The sequence below is a fragment of the Xyrauchen texanus genome, chromosome 49 (genome assembly GCF_025860055.1).
Source record: "Xyrauchen texanus isolate HMW12.3.18 chromosome 49, RBS_HiC_50CHRs, whole genome shotgun sequence".
NCBI classification, from domain to species: Eukaryota; Metazoa; Chordata; class Actinopteri; order Cypriniformes; family Catostomidae; genus Xyrauchen; species Xyrauchen texanus.
The window spans coordinates 18,132,772-18,153,828 of NC_068324.1; the positions used below are offsets into that span (position 1 = coordinate 18,132,772).

A 21,057-nucleotide genomic window follows, 5' to 3' on the forward strand; every position below is an offset into this window, starting at 1 on the left:
CTCTTTGAATGTCAGCTCTTGTCAAAGAGTGCGGCTAACTTTTAGAGTGTGCCAGAACATTTGCCTGAAAGAAGAGGGCGATTATTTTCCCTTGTGATGTATAAGTGTAGCTTCCACATTTATATTGATATATGGTGCTTTTATTGTAACACAACATATTCCATAAGGTTAAAAATAAAGCAAAATGTGTCTTCATACTAAGAATCTGTACAATTCTCAGTTTGACTTTATGTCTTAAACCATAGATGAGTGTCAGATAATTGGTTGCCTTAACAAACTATACACAGATCACTGAGCAAAATATATTAGTCAGATAGGGAATTATCACAGGACACGGATGTGAGTCTTCAAGAAAACAAACTGTGCCAACATGGAGAATAAATCTATATCTCCATCCTTTCAGCTCGCAGCTATTAAGTTACTGTTAATAACCCCTTTGAATCAAGAATGAATCAAATCTTGAAATAACACAAATGGAGGCATGTAAATGTATGCAGTGACCCAAAAAATATTAAACATTTATATTTACATTTATGCATTTGGCAGACGCTTTTATCCAAAGCGACTTACAGTGCACTTATTACAGGGACAATCCCCCCGGAGCAACCTGGAGTTAAGTGCCTTGCTCAAGGACACAATGGTGGTGACTGTGGGGTTAGAACCAGCGACCTTCTGATTAACAGCCCTGTGCTTTAGCCACTACGCCACCACCTCTCCTCTTGTTGTCTGCTTTTCCTTCACTGTCTGGACCAACTCATCCATATATATCCATTTATGATAAAACATAATTAACGCTTTTCTTTTTAATGAAACAATTGGGTAATATTAATAATAATAACTGCTGATATTTAATTAAGCAAATAAAATACACACGTTTAATTAAAAGACAGCAATCACTTTTGCATGTTCCATGTGTTGTATTTCCACAATTATTTTGTTATTTATTATATATTTTATTATATTCATAATAATATTGATAATTCTATAATATTAGTTGTACTGATATATTTCTACTTAATGTACTGTATTTATTTCTATATTTATGTTTATACGTTCTGGCTTATTAAATCAGTTATTTATTATTTTATTATTCATCATTTTGTATTAATATATTTATAAATTTTATAATATTAATTGTGTTTATTAACTAGTGTAGTTATGTATGCATTAATTTAATTCATTAATATTTATTTATTTATGCAGGGTTGGACATCAGAAGTTTTAAAGCTACAAAGAAACATAAATTATGTTAAATGTGTCACACTTTAACATTTTTAGAGTTGCTCCCTCTAAGTGAACTGAGTGAAACTATGTAACTGATGTCTGTTTTACAATGTGGATTATAGCATGTTTATGCCAACAATACACTCTAATCACAAAAGTAATATTTAATAAACTCCAAAATCTAATTAGGACTATTTACCATATTCAGAAAAAGGAAGCCAAAGATTTATAAACCTATGACTCATCGTGATTAATCTTTGTGTTGTGGATTAAACACATTAATAGACACAAGGTGCCATATGTTGCCTGTGGTTATGCTGAACTTGTATGAATGGGCTACTGAGAAAGACTTGGCACAAAACAACACGCATAGTTTAATCGCTAATTAACTAATAAGATCATTAACTAGATCTCTGAGTCTACGTTAACCGTCAGAGAAATTGCAAGTCGCTTGCCAAGTGAGAATCGATTTGGCGGGAAACGTCTTAGGCTGTGTATGGTTTAAATAAGTGGGTATTTTTAACCTATGAATTGAAATGAATATATAAATAAATAGGCTTAGGTAATATCTAATTCATCCAATTCAATAACAGGTATGAGATATGCCCAAAATTAGCTGTTTACTGCAGAAACAGGTACAATATCCTAAAATATGGAACGCCATATGGGCCATTCAGGGTCCTCCAAGGTCCCCTTTTCCATGTCTTGGCCCTGCCTCACGTACACATCGATAAACAAACTAAAGGTCATATTGGGGTCAATTCCCCAACAACGTGCCTCCTATATTAGGCTGGGCATGAAGGCAGGAGTGTAAGGAACCAGAAAAGGGCAGGTGGGAATGGGGCGGCATCATTGCCTTCTGGGATTAGCCAATCCCTGCCATCTGCTAGCGGCAGCATAATCCCGTCAATGAGAAAATCAATTGTCTAAGTAGATATCAAAGGCATCTAAACTCATTTTGGCAAGTAACTTAAACATTATGAGGACTTAAGTTAAAAGTCCATGTTAGTGCTGAGCAAGGGAGAGGGAGGCTTATTTATTGTGGGCAACTGGGAATTGCTGCTGAATCATCAAATTGGGATCAACACGATAAACAAAGAAAACTAAGAAGAAAAATTAAGATGACACAATAATGACAGCTATTGCAGAAATGTTAAACTTTTAAAACTTAAAATATTCAGATGCTAAATATGTGTAATACATAATAGTTTGGCTTTAAACAAACAAGAAATACATAATAATTAAAAAAATGTATGCCTGGTAGGCACGTATGATACTTATATTTTACAGTACAGTACAATTTTATTTAAAAATGTGGTCATATTTTACTATAAGGTTGTTTTTGTTAGCATTAGTTAACATTAACTAACAATGAACAGCACCTTTACAGCATTTAGTAATGTTTATTAATGTTAACTTTACCATATACTGTACAGATATGTATTTTAATTCCAAAATGCTTTGCACTTGTAGATGCACAGATATTTTGTACAAATAGTTGAACCATTATTCATTTTTAAAGAAAAACAACAAGATACTTTACAATAAAGTTGTAGCTGTTAACATTAGTTAAATACATTCCTTAAAATAAACTAACAATAAACAATACTTTTCAGTACTTATTAATCTTGGTTAATGTTCATTTTAACATATACTACATGTATGTGCTAATATTAGTGTATGCGTTATGAAATAACATTAACTAATAATGAACTATTGCATTTTATACATATTTTTATAAATGTTTTGTATTAATATAAATATATAAATACATCTAAAATAGCCAAGATTAATACAGTTGGTAAAAATATATTGATAATAGTTAATTCATGATAACTAATGCGTTGACTAATATTAACAAATTCTGCTTTATTTAAAAGAGTGACCAGAAACATAACACCACACGCAATCCAAAAGCTGTTATCTTAACCATGTCTGTATGAATAGCAGCTAATAGTTTTGGCTTTTCACACCTCTCAGTGTCCTACTTTACCTCATGTGTAAACCCCATCAGAGTTAATAGGATCTGCTTCTGTGTGGATGGTGAGATGGGATTGGTGTTGTAGTGGCGGTGATTCATTAAATGTGTAGCTACTTTACATCAGCCATTTACCCGATGCTGGCACCGTTCACTACACATCAGGTCCATTTGTATTCACTAAAGTTTTAATAGGAAGTCATTATTTGCTAATCAAATTATAAAATCAACCATTTAAGTTGTGAATTTGAATTTTGAACTTTTGGAACTATGATTATGCACTGCCAAATGATTCCCCATTAAAGTGACATCTCAAGTATCATATACAGCGCTCCTAAAAAAGCATTTGGACAATTAAGCCAAACTTAAAAACGTCTAAATGTCATTGCATTACATAGCAAACACTTTGTATTTAAAGGTACGTACAATTGTTTTATAAAATAAGTGCCCCTTGGTTTAGATATTTGCTGACTGAATGCGATGTCATTCGACCATTTTTTTTAGTGTGGCTTCAGTGTCCAAATATTTTTGGGGGCCAATGTATTCGGGATATTGTTATTTTAGTATTTCCTTTAGTGATACCAGTGTTCTTGCATTGATCTTTTATTAATAAACTTCACATTTGTTGGATAGTCAGTTTATATGATGATAGAAAATATTTGTTAGCAAAAAAACCTTATTAAAATATTGTGCAAATTCAAACACAGTACGTCCAGTGCACAAAAATGGCCCTCTTCACCTCCATTGCACCTCTACAGGTCATTATACTCATGCTTACAATGACCAACAAACAGAGGCTCCGCCTGAATACCCCGTCTGTGGCAAAACAAACAGGAAATAAATTTTTTTCCCTAATTAAAAACAATTAACTGTATTTAAAATGAGTATATTAATATATACAACATATTTCAATATTTATATAATACTATTATGTTAAAGTAATATATAGTAGATATACACTGTTCATCTATTATATTCACAGGTGCACATAACTGGTACGCATGCGCGACAAAAATCAGGAATGCGTAATGCGACTTGTGTTACTCCACGCCTTTGCGTACTTAACCGATCTTCTCATCTAAACTTACACATGACATGTTGCTTGTCAACTAATTTATACTGTCAGAGATGTCCAAAAAGCAACAGACATTAAGCAGCTTCTTTGGCGTTTCGCCACCTACAAAGAAACGCCAACTGGAGCCAGAGCCAAAAAAAGACTTTTTTCGGAAAAGTGGCTCAAAGATGTGTAGTGGCTTGAAGCTAAAGATGAGCACACTGAAACGTGGTGCAAGATTTGCCGCTCAAATCCACATCTAGCAGACAAAACAGGTGCGTTTTATAAAGGCTCAAAGAATTTCAACCATCCTTTATTTGACAAACATGAAAAGAGCAAGGAGCACACGAATGTGGCACAAGCTATTGTTAATAAACAAGCTAGCCGAGAAGAAATGTCCAGTCGCCCACTTGCCAGATGGCGAGACAAGCTGAATGAAGAACAGCGGCAGGACAGTGAGGAAGATTGCACTTAATAAGAGTACGCTACATATGGCGTGAGTACCAAACACCATCTCCTGGTACTCACCTGAGTAATTCACTGATAAAGTTATGTGCACCCCTGATTATATTATACTATATTATATTATTTACACTGTTAACATTGTTTAAATAGTATGAATAAATTGTGTATGTATACAGTCAAATTGAAACAGAAAAGGCTCTGAAAAATAACAATAGATAAACATAATTTTTAATACCTCAGAAGTTTGCATCGGAATTCTTCCAGTCGAGGGAAGGCCAGATCTGCATCTAGTGTTTTCTCTTCATTACTCCACAACCTTTCGGCTGCTGCACAAGCTCTCGGCCTTCACACACAGACAAATCACAAATATGTATAAGATCTTGCATGATCAAGTATTGATTCTGATGGTGACTGTGTTTTCTAATCATACCACAAACGAGGGTTCAGATTGGTGGCATCGACATATTCGCCCCACATGGCGACCTCTCCACCAATCACCAACTTCTTTTGCTCCTCTGTGCCTAAACCATAGGGGGGAAAAATAATGAACTTTAGCCAGGCACAACAGACCCAAGAAACACATCACAAATGACTGAAGCGCAAACAAAATTAGTTTCGTAAGCTCTGCTTCAGGAGTCAGTAGAATAAACAACTGGGATAATAGTTCATTAATTAGAGCTAATACAGCCTATAGAGCTCAACCACCTCGAAAAACATACTACATGGCCAAATGTATGTGGACACCCAAACACCACTCCCATTTGTGCTTGTTGAACATTTCAAAACCATAGGTAATAATTCAGTTTGTCCTTCCTTTGTTTTATGACCCCATCACCAGCCTAACATTCTGCTTCACACACCTGAGAAATTTTGGGGCCTCACTGCGTACGAATCACGCCAGTCCTGTCCATAACTGATGTGGTTGATGTACCAGGGGGCAGAGAGCAGAACCCTGTGCCCAGCCTTGGTCATCCTGCTCATTTCAGCATAGTATTTTTCAGTAGTGCCCTTCCAAATCTCCAGCACCGTGTCCTGTGGAATCTGAGACAGTGCACAGACAGGAAACATGCAGTCACAGTCACACCCGCCAAGCACTTTATTAACAAACTCTGTTTAGTGACCTCTCTGGGATGATGGGGAAGAAACTAACTGTGCTGCTCGCACAGTCAATATTATTTGCTGTTCAAGCGGATTCAAAAGTTGACTTTTGGTTGACACCTTCTGGAAAGAATGTGCCATGCATTGATTTCAGCATTATGGGCAATGTACTATTGAAGCAATGTAGGAGCAATGACCAATAAACACACAAACACTAAACAGCATCAGTGTAACACATGTAAAATTAAAATAATGCAGTAAACAACAAAACGACATCAAATATAACACAGAACATCCCAAATGTATGTAACTGATATTAAAAATAAGAAGAAACATAATTATTCCCAAAAAATGTAATGAAATACGATGGGTCATGCAGGGAATTGAGTGAATGCCCGATTATTTTTTTTTACTGTAATTTTAACAATAATTTACTGTAAAAGTACATGTAATCTCTTGTTAAACATAATGTAAATTGTTAACATAAACTATACAGGAAAATCTAACTTTTTACATCTAAAAAACATTTTACTGTGAAAATATATATTGTCTTTAAAAATATATTTAAATATATTTAATATTCGTTATTCGTTGTTTTATTTCTGTAGCATTTTTAAAGTCTTTTACCATTCAAATTACAGAAATGTTTTATAGTGTATATTTATTCGCCTATTTATTTTATTTTATGCATTTTTATTTTTATTCCATCTTATTTTGTGGGTGGGGGGAATCCCTTTGTATGTATCTTGAAAGGTTCACAAATAAATATAAAATATAAAGTACTGTTACTTAACTTGTAAGGCTTCTTCCACACTAGAGAATGTTCTGAGTGTTTGACCGATAAGATTTGAGGGTGTGGAAAGAGCCAGATCAGTTTAAATTCAAGCGGTATACAACAAATTGGATTTCTGAAAGCACAACTGGATCTGCCTCTCTGAAATGTTCATAGTTCAATTCACATCTATGTCAAAGTTCGTTGCAACCAAAGTTACAGTTTTTTCACCATTTTGTCGCATGGCAGTGTAGGGCTGGGTATGCAGATTTCACGATTCCATTCTATTCTGATTCACAAGCTCTTCATTTGATTCCGATTCGGAATCGATTCATATGGGTATATTTCTATTACAATGTCCGTTTGCTTACATATGAAATAAATTCTCTCTCAGCTAATGCTGTTAATTATAAAGAGACCTTATAGATAACCCTTCTAGGTACAATTCTAAAATATTCATTATAAAATTTTAATTTTAATTTGTTTTTCCACATATTGGTCACATTTTAGCTTTTGAAAAATATTCATATCGGTGTTTTCCATCAATAAACGCCTTGAAATTGCATTTATTATATTGGATAATAATGTATATTTTATGTTACATGTTCATTGCTGACATGCATAATTTGTACTATTTACATTGATATGCAGAACACATGCTAACCCTGTACTGTCTCTTTAAGAATATTAGCATCAGCAAGTGAGCGCATATTACGTGTAGCTTTTTCTTTAGCGCATCAGTGCATCTTTTTAATAAACATCTGACTGTTAAGAACAGAAAGGGTATTAAAAGCACGTTATTCATTGACAAATGGATTGCATGGATTTCAACTTTGGACACACATTAAACAGAATGAGTCAAATTAAACTTTTACTCTCAACACGCTGTGAAAGGTTCTCAGTGCTGAACGTCTTCACAACTAGACTACACAGCCAGTGGCAAATCAGACATTTTTACTTACACAGCATGAAATTTGGTCACAAATGCAAGTGATTTAGTCACTTTGTAGAGGGTAGATGTTATATTGGGATTTAAGAATCGATCGCAATGCATCGGAAAATCTATATTTTTACTGAGTCCTTGTAATGCAACAATGATTCTGGGCTATGCTTAGTTGTGATAACCAAAATATCTGTCATGCTGATCAACAATATGTTTGTTTGATTTTCACTTAGCAGAGCACACGCTTTCACACTAAAAGTGATGGAATTAGCAGTATGTTAAAACACAGCACAGCATTGCACAGCAACCGGATACTTGTTAGTAGTTTGCACTCGTGTTCTGACCCATAAAGGCTAATGGCTGCACAATATAGTAGCGAGCCCAGCTGTGAGTGGGTTACAGGTCGAGGTAGAAAGGGGCCGCCAGGATGACCTTTAACCCTGGCTTAGTCACCCGCCGCATCTCGCACAGGTAACATCTCTGCTTCCAAACCTCCACCACATACATAGATCTGGGCTAGAAGAAAGGTATCTCATTCCAGTTAAAATAACATCTGTGTCAAACCTCAAAAATGAGTGTTTCTTCAACTAAGGGCTATAATATACAATATATTTGTTTTACCTAAGGTTTACCCTTATCCCAGACACAGGTTTGTATAAAATATAATAACTATAATATTTTTTAAAAATGATATAACCTAAATTAGTTAATGTGGCTCGGGATTGGGAAGTTTGGGGCCCCCTGCTGGAGCAGCTGTCCCCGCGACCTGACTTCGGATAAGCGGTTGAAGATGGATGGATGGATGGTTTATTTCCATTGTGTTGTAGCTTCATTTCATTGTGTTATATCTTAATTTCATTGTGTTGTACCTTAATTTCATTGTGTTATGGTTTATTTCCATTGTGTTGTAGCTTAATTTTGTTATGTTGTGGTTTATTTCCGTTGTGATGTAGCTTAATTTCATTGTGTTGTGGTTTCAGCTTTTATTCGCTTGCTAATTTTGTTATGTTGTGAAGTTCAGAAGCGCCGGCACTTGAACGGGCGATGGCCCCCTTGTGGTCCAGAAATGTAATCTATGGACTGGACCTGGTTGAAATACGGGAGGTAGACAAAGCATGCTTTCTCGAACGCCCCCGTCTCCCAGCTCCATTCAGTCGGCGGCACCGCTGACAACTCCGCCTAGCAGTCCTCAGCAATGAAGAAGCAGACGGAGGCCATTGGGTGGAGAGTGGAAGCTTCAGCCCCAGTCAGTCCAGCTGATTTGGGAAGGATTCGACAAGGCCCAGGTAGACCTGTTTGCCTCTCGAGAGACCTCCCACTGCCTGCTCTGGTATGCCCGAACAGAGACTCCCCTCAGGGCAGACGCGCTGGCACACAGCTGGCCCTCGGGGCTGCGCAAGTACGCATTTCCCCCAGTGAGCCTTCTTGCACAGGTGCTGTGCAAGGTCAGGGAGGATGAGGAACAAGTCAACCTAGTGGCTCCCTACTGGCCCACCCGGGCTTGGTTCTCGGACCTCGTACTCCTCGCAACAGCCCCTCCCTGGTGAATTCCCGAGGAAAGACCTTCTTTCTCAGGGACGGGGCATGCTCTGGCATCCGCACCCAGACCTCTGGAACCTCCACGTCTGGCCCCTGGACGGGATGTGGAAGATCTAGCTGGTCTGTCACCTGCCGTCATAGACATGATCATCCAAGCCAGAGCCCCCTCTACCAGGCAACTTTACGCTCTGAAGTGGTGCTTGTCCACAAATTGGTGTTCTTCCCGGGCTGAAGACCCACAGAGGTGCGCAGTTAGGTCAGTGTTCTTATTCCTGCAGGAGAGGCTGGAGGGGAGGCTGTCCCCTTCCACCTTGAAGGTGTATGTTGCTGCTATCGTGGCCCACCAGGACGCAGTAGACGGCAAGTCTTTGGGCAAGCACGACTTAATCATCAATCAATCACATTTTCCTAAGAGGCGCCCGGAGGTTAAATCCTTCCCAGCCAAGCCTGTTCCCCTCCTGGGATCTCTCAGTGGTCCTCACGGGCCTTCAGAGACCCCCCTTCAAGCCGCTGGAATCAATTGGACTCAGGGCCCTCTCTCTAAAGACTGCCCTGCTGATCGCGCTTGCCTCCATCAAGAGGGTCAGGGACCTGTAAGCGTTCTCTGTCAGCGATACTTGCCTGGAGTTTGGTCCGGCAGACACACATGTGATCCTAAGACTGTGACCGGGCTCCATACCCAAGGTTCCTACCACGCCCTTCAGAGACCAGGTAGTGAACTTGCAAGCGCTGCCCCGAGAGGAGGCAGACCCAGCCCCTTTGTTGCTGTGTCCGGTACGTGCTTTGCATACCTACTTGGACTGCATGCAGAGCTTTAGACGTTCTGAGCAGCTCTTTGTCTGCTTTGGTAGACAGCGGAAAGGGAACGCTGTCTCCAAACAGAGGCATTCCCACTAGGTGGTGGACGCCATTTCATTGGCCTATCACCCCCAGGCCATGCCCCCCCTTGCGGGTCCGAGCACACTCAACGAAGAGTGTTGCGTCCTCGTGGGCACTGGCCAGAGGTACCTCCCTGGCAGACATATCTAGAGCAGCGGGTTGGGCAACACCTAATACCCTGTTTTCTCAGGTCAGAGCTGGTAGAACTTGGTAACACGCTGATGGACTGGCCGGGTGGATCGCTTGCACCTAGCGCCCTTACCCTCGGCCGAGGTAAAACTGTGCGCTTTCTCTCCCAGGAGATCCCGTACATTTGGATCGCTGAATGACTCCTACCTAGCCCTATGGGTCCGCAATTCAGTGGAGGAATACGCCAACCCAATCCACTGTGGGTACTCAAATCTACCCTGTACTGGAATAGGTGCTCCACTGGTCGGGACACCTGCGTGCACTCCGGTCGGCGTGTTCTACCACCATGCCATTTTTCCACATGTGACCTGAGTGGCCCATGTGATGTATTCACCACTTTTACCTCCCCGTCCCTGGGCAGGTGTGGTCTCTGCAGGGTCTTTTCCCCCTGAAAGAATAGGAAACTGTGTAAGACCCCCTTCCCACGATGCGTGTAAGGGCCCCAGCCGTTTGCTCTATGCGAGAAACATAGAGAGAAAAGAGGCCCAGCTAGGCTCGGCCCGTTCCCAGATTGGCCTGTTTAGAGTAACCAGAAGGATTCTGACGACTTTTAGTGGGCATTGGGGAAGGGTACGTGCAGCCTGACACAACTGGTCGCCTTTGCACGTGAAATACTTGCACGCTCTTGTGACAGCAGTACACCTACACGGCTCAGTGCATGGCGTGATTTAAATTGGACCCCTAGTGTCGCTTCTTCGACACAACGTGGAAGTGAGCGACAGACGGGGAACATCTAGGTTACATATGTAACCTCTGTTCCCTGATGGAGGGAACGAGACGTTGTGTCCTCTCGCCACGTCGCCGGACTACTTACGGCTCCTCAGAAAAATCATGAATGAACTCAACGTATTTCCCAGCTTTTATATCCGTATGACCGGGGGCGGGGTATGCAAATACTGTCTGCCTAATTCTCATTGGCCTTTTTTCATAAATCAGAGGTATATTTGGCGCTCAAGAGAGACCCCTAGTGTCTCTTCTTCGACACAATGTCTTGTTCCCTCCATCAGGGAACGGAGGTTACATACGTAACCTAGACGTTTTCGACAGAGGGCGTGACTAATTCAACGGCTCAGTCTTGTGGAAGTAAGAATTGCTAAAATCTCTTACAGCACCTTTAACTAAACCAATTGAATATTTGTGGTGTGGTATTACATAAATTACAAAAGTTCCTTTTATGTTTTTGGAAATGTGTGTACTTGTTTATAAAGGAGATAAGTGTCAGTGATGAGCATGCTTAAGATTAAAGATTAGACATGTGATAAAACAAACAGAACAAAGTACAGAATATTTTTATTGTCAATTCCAATCAAGTTATAACTTGAATAATGCAAAACATTTTTGGAAATATTATTTAGGACACATGCTGTAATGCCCGTATATACGCTGTTGAAGATAGTTATAAGACAAATTAAATAAACAAATGAGTTCCAAAAGCTTCGGTCAAGGTAGTGAAATTTCTAAAAATCCACCAGGTCAGAAGTGCCCATAGTTAAAGAAACACACAAATATGAGAATCTTTTATAAGAACAAGTGAATCAGATCTCTACTCACTCTCTCATGGTAGTCAAACACATCCTGCCACACAATGGAGGTTTTGTTGAGAGCAGCGGTCATGTTCATTATACTGAAGAACATAATGACAGACATAATGAGCAAATTCAAACCATAGATACTGTTCATTAATGTTCCACTTCTTACACTTGTGGCGGTAAAAGTCTACAGTAAAAATGTGGGTTTAACCATCTCCAATATGTATATATATATATATATGGAAATAAATATGTATACTATATACAGTATATATACATTGTAGGGCTGGGCGATAAAACGATATCAATATATATCACGATAAAGAAATCCATGATAAGTTTTGGGGAATTTTCAATATTTACTGCATGTCGCTAAAACACAAGCAGTTCAGCTTTCTCAGGCTGCGTTTCCACTGGGGTGGACGAAATTCGCTCAAAGGCGCTCACAGCGCTAGGAGAGAGCTTTCTCTGCACCGCTGCCAATCCTACTATCCACCTAGCAAGCATGACGCTCGGCTTTCATAGGAATTAATTGAAAACGCTCTCAGCTTCGCTCACAACGCGCCAATGGTAACGTAGGGTCAGACTAGATGAACTTGCTAATGCTAGCTCTCTTGCTAATAATTAGTTTACATCGGACAACGAATTGATTCCATCCACAACGCAAGACTTCATGACAACAGTTGCACCCACTCATCGTCTCTAGTGAAGAACGCAACAGAACAACAGTGATGTGGACGACAGCTCTGATCTTTCTGCGCGGTAATCTTGAATATTGTTCTCTAGCAACAAACATGCATCATTGCTGCCCTGTCCCACTCCGCACGCGTTGCCTCTTTCCCCTGCAGATGTGTAAACATGAAGCGCCGCATGAGTTAATGTGGTTTCAAAGCACCTTTTAGACCAAAACCTTTTCCCTTCTAAATGTATCTTTATTAATCAGCATGTTACGAGCCTTTAATAATAAACAAATCGATTTCTGTTCTAATTTTGTGAAAATTAATTAGATGTCTGGAATGGATAAGGAAAGACTAAAATTACTAGTTTGTAGACTAGTCTCTCACTTTAATGAAAATCTAAATTATTATTTTTGTTCTTATTAAAAAATTAAATGTTTTCAATATGTTCTCTCAGGACACCCCTGAACCCACACTCAGCATCATTCCACAGTCACAAGGGCTTCTATGCCCCATACTTGGGTATCTGAATCTAAAGAAATATAAAAATATTCCAACAAATACTGGACTGCTGTCACTATGCTTCAGAACAAACAGATGATCTTTTAACATTCATTTTCAATTGATAAACGGTAAAATTGGTAAAAGATCCAGCAGACCCCACCGCTTTGGCCGTCTCTGGACACCCTGTGCAGTTTTGTAGAGACTATTTTGACTGTTTAGAATAATGTTTTTCTTCTTTTCTTCAATCAACTTTGAAATAAAAAAAAGAAAGTGCAATGTGTAAATGTATATCGTGATAAATATCGATATCAAACAATATGAAAAAGATTATTGCGATAACAATTTTGGCCATATCGCCCAGCCCTAATATATTGTATACAATGATATAGGCCGACCTCCCATGACTGCACAATAAAGGTTGATAATTTTCTGATACAAATGTCTAAATTTGCTATTAGGGGTAGAAATTTTTATGACTAACAATTCGAATAAACATTGATTCAGGGAGTCATATTGCAATTACAAAATGATTCAACACATATTTGCATACTTTATCTAATGTTTTTCCTGCAAATGTTTTTTTCTCTCTCCAATAAACATAATTATTAATAATTAATTTGAATTCTAAGAATTAATGTTTGCTGACTAATGATGCGTTCACATACAGCGCAAAGAACATTTTCGCCTCACATTACTCGCGCGAGTTTGACCGCTGGATTATAAATGTGTGTTTAAACTCGCGTTCGCACGAGTAACGCGAACCCGCGAGTATTCCCACTTCTCTTCCGGAAAAGGACAGGAGGAGGGGCTTCTACGACTTAATTTATAGTAAAGTACAACCAATAGCTGGAACCAAGTAGACGCGCATATTTTCAGAACTTACCAGGTAGCCCAACTTCCTCGCTCACTTTCCTCCAAGTGATGTCTTTTTTCGTCCGGTCTCTGTACATGTATGCCGTTGTGTCATACAATTCCAGGTGCCCACACACTGCTACAACAATTTTTCCATTCATTTTTCCAGTACGTCAGTGACATCCGGACAATCTCAATGCTGATAGGCTTTTGCGACAACGCGTCATGCGGTCAATACGCGAATGAAGTGAATGAAACGATTTTGCATGTTCGAGTCACGCCATTCGCGGCCTATTCGCATCTTTGCATTGACTTTGTACCTAATCACGCTGCGCAAAACACTTCCTTCGCATTGTATGTGAACTTACCATTACGCAGAATCATTTGACAAAGAATTGCAATCTGTGAATCATTTTTTTCACCTACTGTATCCTTATTTGCCACAATCATAATGGCAATTTGTACAATTTATCTTCAGTTTGTTTTCACACTGTCATAATCCAACTCACCTCTCCATATAGAACGATTCCAGTTTGGTAAAATCCTTCCCAAAGCCCATGTTTTCCATAAATGTTCTCACATCGGGATTTGACTGCCTGTTATAATTTAACATAACCAAAATGTTTAAACAGAAAGAACAATTTCCATCAAACATAAATGAGGCACATTACAATATTATGAGACTCAAAAATGCTTACCAGCAGCTAAAACTGACCTCATCCCCTCCTATGTGAACGTAAGAGTCGGGAAATACAGATTTCACCTCTTTGAAGAGGTGCTCCATAAACTTATAAGTGGTGTCTAGGATTGGATTAACAGGTCCAAAGGACCCAGAGGGGGTACTTCCCTTGTAACAAGGTGTCAACAGGTCAGGCTGTCCTAAAAACAAGACAATGAGACATTATGTTTGTGTGATTTTCCACATCATTATTCTCGGTTATCATCTTATTTGTTCTTATTTAGGGCACAGGTATGATATAAACGCTCTCACAGCAGAGTTTACTGAATTCTATTATTGAGTGATGTTTGCAAAATAAATGGTAGATAAAAAAAAAAAAGAAATTTCCCAAGTCTTCTCTGTGTAACACCATGATCAGGATTGAATTTACATTAATCACTACATTTGCAAAAAAATTATAATATTCAGAGCAAGTGGTTTAAAAAAAAAAAAAAGCTACACTTTGAGAAATAAATTGTCTTTTATAATGCCTAAATATATATCCAAATGTATAAGTTGTGATGATATCTATACATTAAATTACAGCATTTCAAACACCTTTCAAAAATGAGGCGAACACTGAGGCCACCTATAGGCTATACTTGACATTGCAATGAAATTGTAAAATTTGTCACAGTTTTTTTTTTTTTGCCGATGACAGCAGACATGCCTATATATTCAACTTTGCTTTATACTGAGTTGAAGATAACAAAAATGTAGCTACTTTTATATAAAAATTTACTTATTTGAATATGTTAGCACAGGTAATAATATTAAAGGGAAAAAGCTGAATGCCTCCTAGTGTCATACAAGAGAAAGTATACCTCTTCCCCATGACTGAGTGTGTCCAGGTGAGTCAAACTCAGGTACGACTCTAATACCCCTCATTCTAGCATGTTCAATCACTCTCATCACATCTGACTGGGTGTAGATATGAGTAAATGGATGAAAGGCTCCCTAGAATAAAACAAAAAGAAAATTGTATTGTACATACAGTATCTGCACAGACACTACTAATACTGTACATAAGATCAGCATTGGGTATTAGTTCACTAAAAGTAGTGACGCTTCTAACATTTTATAGTAGCGTGTAGCTCAGATATCTCAACAATAGTGTAGCTCTTCCATTAACAAGCAACAAGTAGTATTGTAGCACCATAAAAACACAAATTTTATCACAATGTATTGCATACACAGCAATGAAATTGAGGGAGAAATCAAACATGCTTGTCTGAACCGTCCTCTCTCCCTCTCTCTCTCTCTCGAAGCACCGGTGAAACAAATAATTTAAAGGGATAGTTCACCAAAAAATTTAAATACTCTCATCATTTACTCACCCTTATGCCATCCCAGATGTGTATGACTTTCTTTCTTCTACAGAACACAAATGAAGATTTTTAGAAGAATATTTCAAATTTTTATGCCCAAACAATGCAAGTGAATGGTGACCAGAAGTTTAAAAAAGCACATAAAAGGCAGCATAAAGTTATTCATGTTTTATGACTCCAGTGGTTTCATCCATTATTCAGAAGTGATATGACAGGTGTTGGTAAGAAGCAGATCAATATTCAAGTCCTTTTTTACAATAAATTATATTGCCAAATAGTTGGCGATATGAACTGAGAATCGTCAATAACGAAAGAAGAATGTGAAAGTGAAAGTGAAGATTTAATGTAAAAATGGACTTAAATATTTATCTATATGTTTATATGTTTATTTATATGTTTCTGACCCACACCTATCATATGGCTGATTCTGAAGACATGTATTAAGTCTTTTGTATTACTTTATGCTGCCTTTATGTGCTTTTTCGAGCTTCAAAGTTCTGGTCACCATTCACTTGCATTGTGAGGAGAGCTGAGCTTCTTCTGTAGAAGAAAGGAAGTGTCATACACATAGCGCCTTTTTTAAACTTCGCGGATCCAAAGTGCTTTACACTGTTACTCATTCACCCATTCACACACCAATGACGGCAGAGCTGCCATGCAAGGTGCTAGTCTGCCATTGGGAGCATCTAGGGGTTCGTGCCCAAGGACACTTCAGCATGTGGAGTCATGTGGGCCGAGAATCGAACCGCTATCAAAGCGATTAGAGGCCAACCCGCTCTACCACTTGAGCCACAGCTGCCCCTAACACAGTGTAATACATGTATTGTACTGCTTCTAATTGATGCTGAAGGACATGATAATTTCATTACTGTTTAATATATTTACAATACAGAAATGAGAAAGAGCTTTTATTTTATTAAAGTAATGTGAATTTTTTTTTTTTTTTTAATTGTCATAAAAATAATTTCACAAACTTAACAGTTCTAAAAACACAGTTACATAAATTTTTCCTTTATGCAAACTATGTGAAATTATAGCTGTGGGTGAATAACATGTTCTACCTTATTGCTGAGGTCAGGAAAGGTGCGACTCTGATATGGAAAAGAGGGGTCATCCACGATGTGCCAGTGAAAGACGTTGAATTTACTGTAAGCCATGGCATCCTCCACACAAAAAGACAAGGAGAGAGCTCATTATTGTTATTTCATGTATGCATTTTTTATTAACTAACCATTAATACATAGTAACAACTTACCAGGGTCTTCAGAATGGCATGCAGAGGTAAATAATGCCTTGAAGTGTCCAGCAAAAGCCCTCTGAATGCAAAACGCGGGAAGTCCACGATCTCTGTCTTGTTGATAAAATACTGCAGGGAAGGCAACAGAAAATCAACATACTGTTTTTCATTGCATTTTATTCCAACCACATTAATAAATCATTTTGCACAATACCTACAGCGTCATCATCATCCTGGTACACTAGCTGACTGAGGGACTCAAGACCTGAATTTCAGATTGAAAATAGAACAAATATTTGGTAAGTGTTTTGGGCATTTAAGTGAAGAACTTTAACATGGACTGTGAGATTGAGTGTCATACTGTACCTCTCAAAGCACCCCACACTGACACTGATGTCAGCACAGCTTGGCCTTCAGACACACTCAGGTTATCTGCAAAAACAAACCAAAGGTTTATGATCTGATATTCTGCATTTGGAAAACAAATTGGAACTGCAGCCTCTATTATTTCATGAAACTGCAATCACAACTAACTTTACTACTGTAATGTGATGTATTTCCAAGTGAAACTGAATAGTCAATGAGACAAATAATGATTTTATCCAATAGGCAATTGATTGGATAATGAAAAGTGTAAATTTCATGCAAGTTCTTACTTGTTAATTCATTTTGACAATTATACAGTATGTATATACACACACACACACACACACACATATATATATATATATATATATATATATATATATATATATATATATATATATTCTATTTTGAAGATAAGTTGATGGGCAATTTACGATTTCATGTCAACTTGAGTAACCCCAACAATCAATAGGAAATACTCACAGCTCTCATCTGAATCTTCATCTGGGTAGCCGTCACATCCTCTGGTTTTGACACTCACTGAAACAATGAAGGGTTCTGGCTCCAACCACACATGATAACGCCTTAATGCTGTTCAAATAAACAACATCAATAAACAATTTCATTTTCTGTTCAAAACAGTAGACATGGCGCAAATATACACTGCACGCCAAATTATTAGGCAAGTGAGTATTCTGATCTTTTCATGCACATTTTCCAACTCCAAACCATATAAACTTGAATGGTTGATGGATTCAATCATTTTCAGGTGATATATATTTGTGTAATGAGGGAGGGTGTGGCAAAAGTGACTATCACCTTATATCAAGGTGTGCATAATTATTAGGCAGCTTCATTACCTCAGGTAAAATGGTCCAAAAAAGAGATTTAACTGACACTGAAATGTAAAAATTGTAAAATGCCTTTCAGACGGATGCAACACTCTTGAAATAGCTAAAATATTGAGGCGTGACCACCGGACAATCAAATGTTTTGTTGCGAATAGTCAACTAGAGCGCAAAAAAAAACGCATGGAGTAGAAAAAGTGCAAATTAACTGCAAATGTCTTGAGAAGAATTAAACGTGAAGCTGCCAGGAACCCATTATCCTCCAGTGCTACCATATTACAGAACTGCAACCTACCTGGAGTGTCCAGAAGTACAGGGTGTCAAGTACTCAGAGACATGGTCAAGGTCAAGAAATACGACCACCAACTGAATATATTCACAAGTTGAAGCATCAAGATTGGGCAAAGAAATCCATGAAGACAGATTTTTCAAAGGTTTTATGGACAGATGAATTGAGAGTGACTCTTGATGCACCAGTGGGGCCCGTGGCTGGATCACTAATGGACACAGGGCACCACTTCGAGTCAGGTACCAGCAAGGTGGAGGAGGGGTACTGGTATGGGCTGCTATCATTAAAGATGAGGTAGTTGGACCTTTTCAAGTTGAAGATGGACTGAAACTCAATTCTCAAATCTACTGCCAGTTTCTGGGTAGTATTTTCTTCAATCAGTGGTACAGGAAGAAGTCCTCAGCATTCAAGAAGGCCATGATCTATTTGCTGGACAATGCTCCATCACATGCATCCAATTACTCCACTGCTTGGCTAGCGAGTAAGGGCCTCAAAATGCCCAAATAATGACTTGGCCCCCTTCCTCATCTGACTTAAATCCCACCGAGAACTTGTGGGCCCTTCTCAGACATGAGATTTAAAGTGAGGGAAGACAATACACATTTTTGAACAGTATTTGGGAGGCTGTGGTTGCTGCTTCAGAGAAAAGTTGATTGTGAGCAGATCAAGAAACTGACAGACTCATGGCAGTTATTGAAAAGAAGGGTGGCTATATTGGTCACTGGATATTTTTGAAAGGCCAACAATGTCATTTCATTGACATTTTGTGTTACTTATTTGTTGCACCTACTTTTAAATTTGAGAATAAACAACTGAGTTGGAAGAAATTATTTTTGTAATTTAGTTGTCCAATAATTGTGCACACTTATATATTCCCTGAGAAAGACAAAACTCACTTTTCCTTTGTTAAACATTCAGCTTTGAGGTTCAATATCATTTTGGATTGCCTGAGAGCATTGTGTTTGTTCAACAATAAAATTAATCCTTAGGAATGCACAAGATGGACGTATGTGACCATCTTGTTTTTTCAGATCTCACACAGGAATGCCGTGTTTTTAAGACACCTAGTCAGGCAATTTTCAGTACTTTTTTCCTCATTTAAAAAGTTTACTTCTAAAGAAATTAAATGTAATTTTGAAATGCATTCATAAAATCAACAACACTCACAAGAGATGAAGACTTGCTTAATCTCAGTTAACGTCCTGTTTTTGGACACTTTCACTCTTAAATGAAATTAATCATGGCTATTAATTATAGTGAATAGTAAATGTATACAATGGTATTGGTAACTGTATTGTTAACATTGAAAGCAACGGAAAAGAACACAGACGGACATAAAACCGCGTTCGGTGTGAACGGCCCTTAACATTCCACGTCGTCTAAAAGCACTCACGAGTCATGACACGGGTTAAACGCAAGCAAAGTATAAAGACGTCTCTCTGACGCTTGTGTACATAGACTACAATTAAAATAATAGCGCGGCCAGAACGAAAAACGCGTCCTGTGTGAACGCCCCCTTATGTTAATTTTAAGTATTATTATTATACAGTACGTACGTTTTTTTTTTTTTTTTTTTTTAATCCATTCGAAAATTGTAATTATATTTGGCATTCATATAGCTATAATTTGTAATTATACAGGATAAATAATTTCACCTCTACAATCACGGAAGCAGTTTCACCTCAAGCACTAAACCTACCGGGTCCGTCATTGAAGTCCGGAAATATGATGGAGAAGTATCTTTTGAAAGCAGCATCCAGGATAAAGCATCCACTCTGAGCAGCCGAGTCCTTTTCATATGTAAAAGAGAATGACTTTGGACTCAAAATGTATCTGTCTGCGGACACATCTCTCTGTTGAGGCAGTGGCCAAACTCCATTCACCTGCTCCACAATATGACACACAAGAATTAATAAGAAAGTCAACGGTAGACTAGAAGAGTGAGCCATGCTGCTGCTCAGTTTGTCTTCTAATGATGTCAGACTGCAGGTCTACACAGAGGGATCTGCGCGTAAACATGAGAATAGCGCTGAAACTGTGAAAACACATATGACAGGTTGTGTTTTCGTTTCTAAAAAGACAGCTAGTCAGCTGACTTGACCTGTCAGGTGCAGCGATTCTCATTGGCTCGGTTTTGAGTCATATGATCCATTTCCGGGCTGTGAAGTGCACAAAATAAAAAAAATAAAAAAGTCATTCAAATAGTCATTTTTCACATTCCGGGTTTTGGAACACGGAAGTGAACGATTGCAGTGTAAACTCTGACAGCGGGGGTCCAAGCCAAATTTAATTCATTTTCTCCAGGAGATCAAGAACTACAGCACCTGTTTGGAGAATACTGTCAACAAAAAAGAAAAAAAGACTTGTATCGCGTAAAATATGGGATCGTCCCGTATATAAAGATAAAACGATGCGCCCCGTACTGAATCAATAAGAGACACTGTATGGTGGGTGAGGGACCGTCTGAAAAGTCCACACATTGTGCTAAAACGTGCTAATACTGTGGCGGGTGTGGTAAGGGACCGTCTGAAAACTCCACAAATGGTGGTAAAACTGTGGAGTTTTTTT

At 38.4% G+C, this 21,057-nt stretch overlaps 1 protein-coding gene across 1 annotated transcript; it reads right to left on the reverse strand.

The window, feature by feature from the left end:
* Positions 1-1,180: 1,180 nt before the first annotated feature.
* Positions 1,181-20,562, reverse strand: LOC127640310 (beta-hexosaminidase subunit alpha-like). Its single transcript, XM_052122776.1, has 14 exons — positions 20,189-20,562; positions 17,836-17,943; positions 17,353-17,418; positions 17,205-17,251; positions 17,005-17,115; positions 16,811-16,912; positions 15,246-15,378; positions 14,402-14,582; positions 14,213-14,299; positions 11,693-11,765; positions 5,582-5,762; positions 5,152-5,242; positions 4,957-5,064; positions 1,181-4,018 (listed from the first exon to the last, which is right to left on the reverse strand). Exons 1-14 carry the CDS (start codon positions 20,436-20,438, stop codon positions 3,955-3,957), a joined length of 1,602 nt encoding a protein of 533 aa, XP_051978736.1. The 5' UTR covers positions 20,439-20,562; the 3' UTR covers positions 1,181-3,954.
* Between the last annotated feature and the right edge of the window lie 495 nt (positions 20,563-21,057).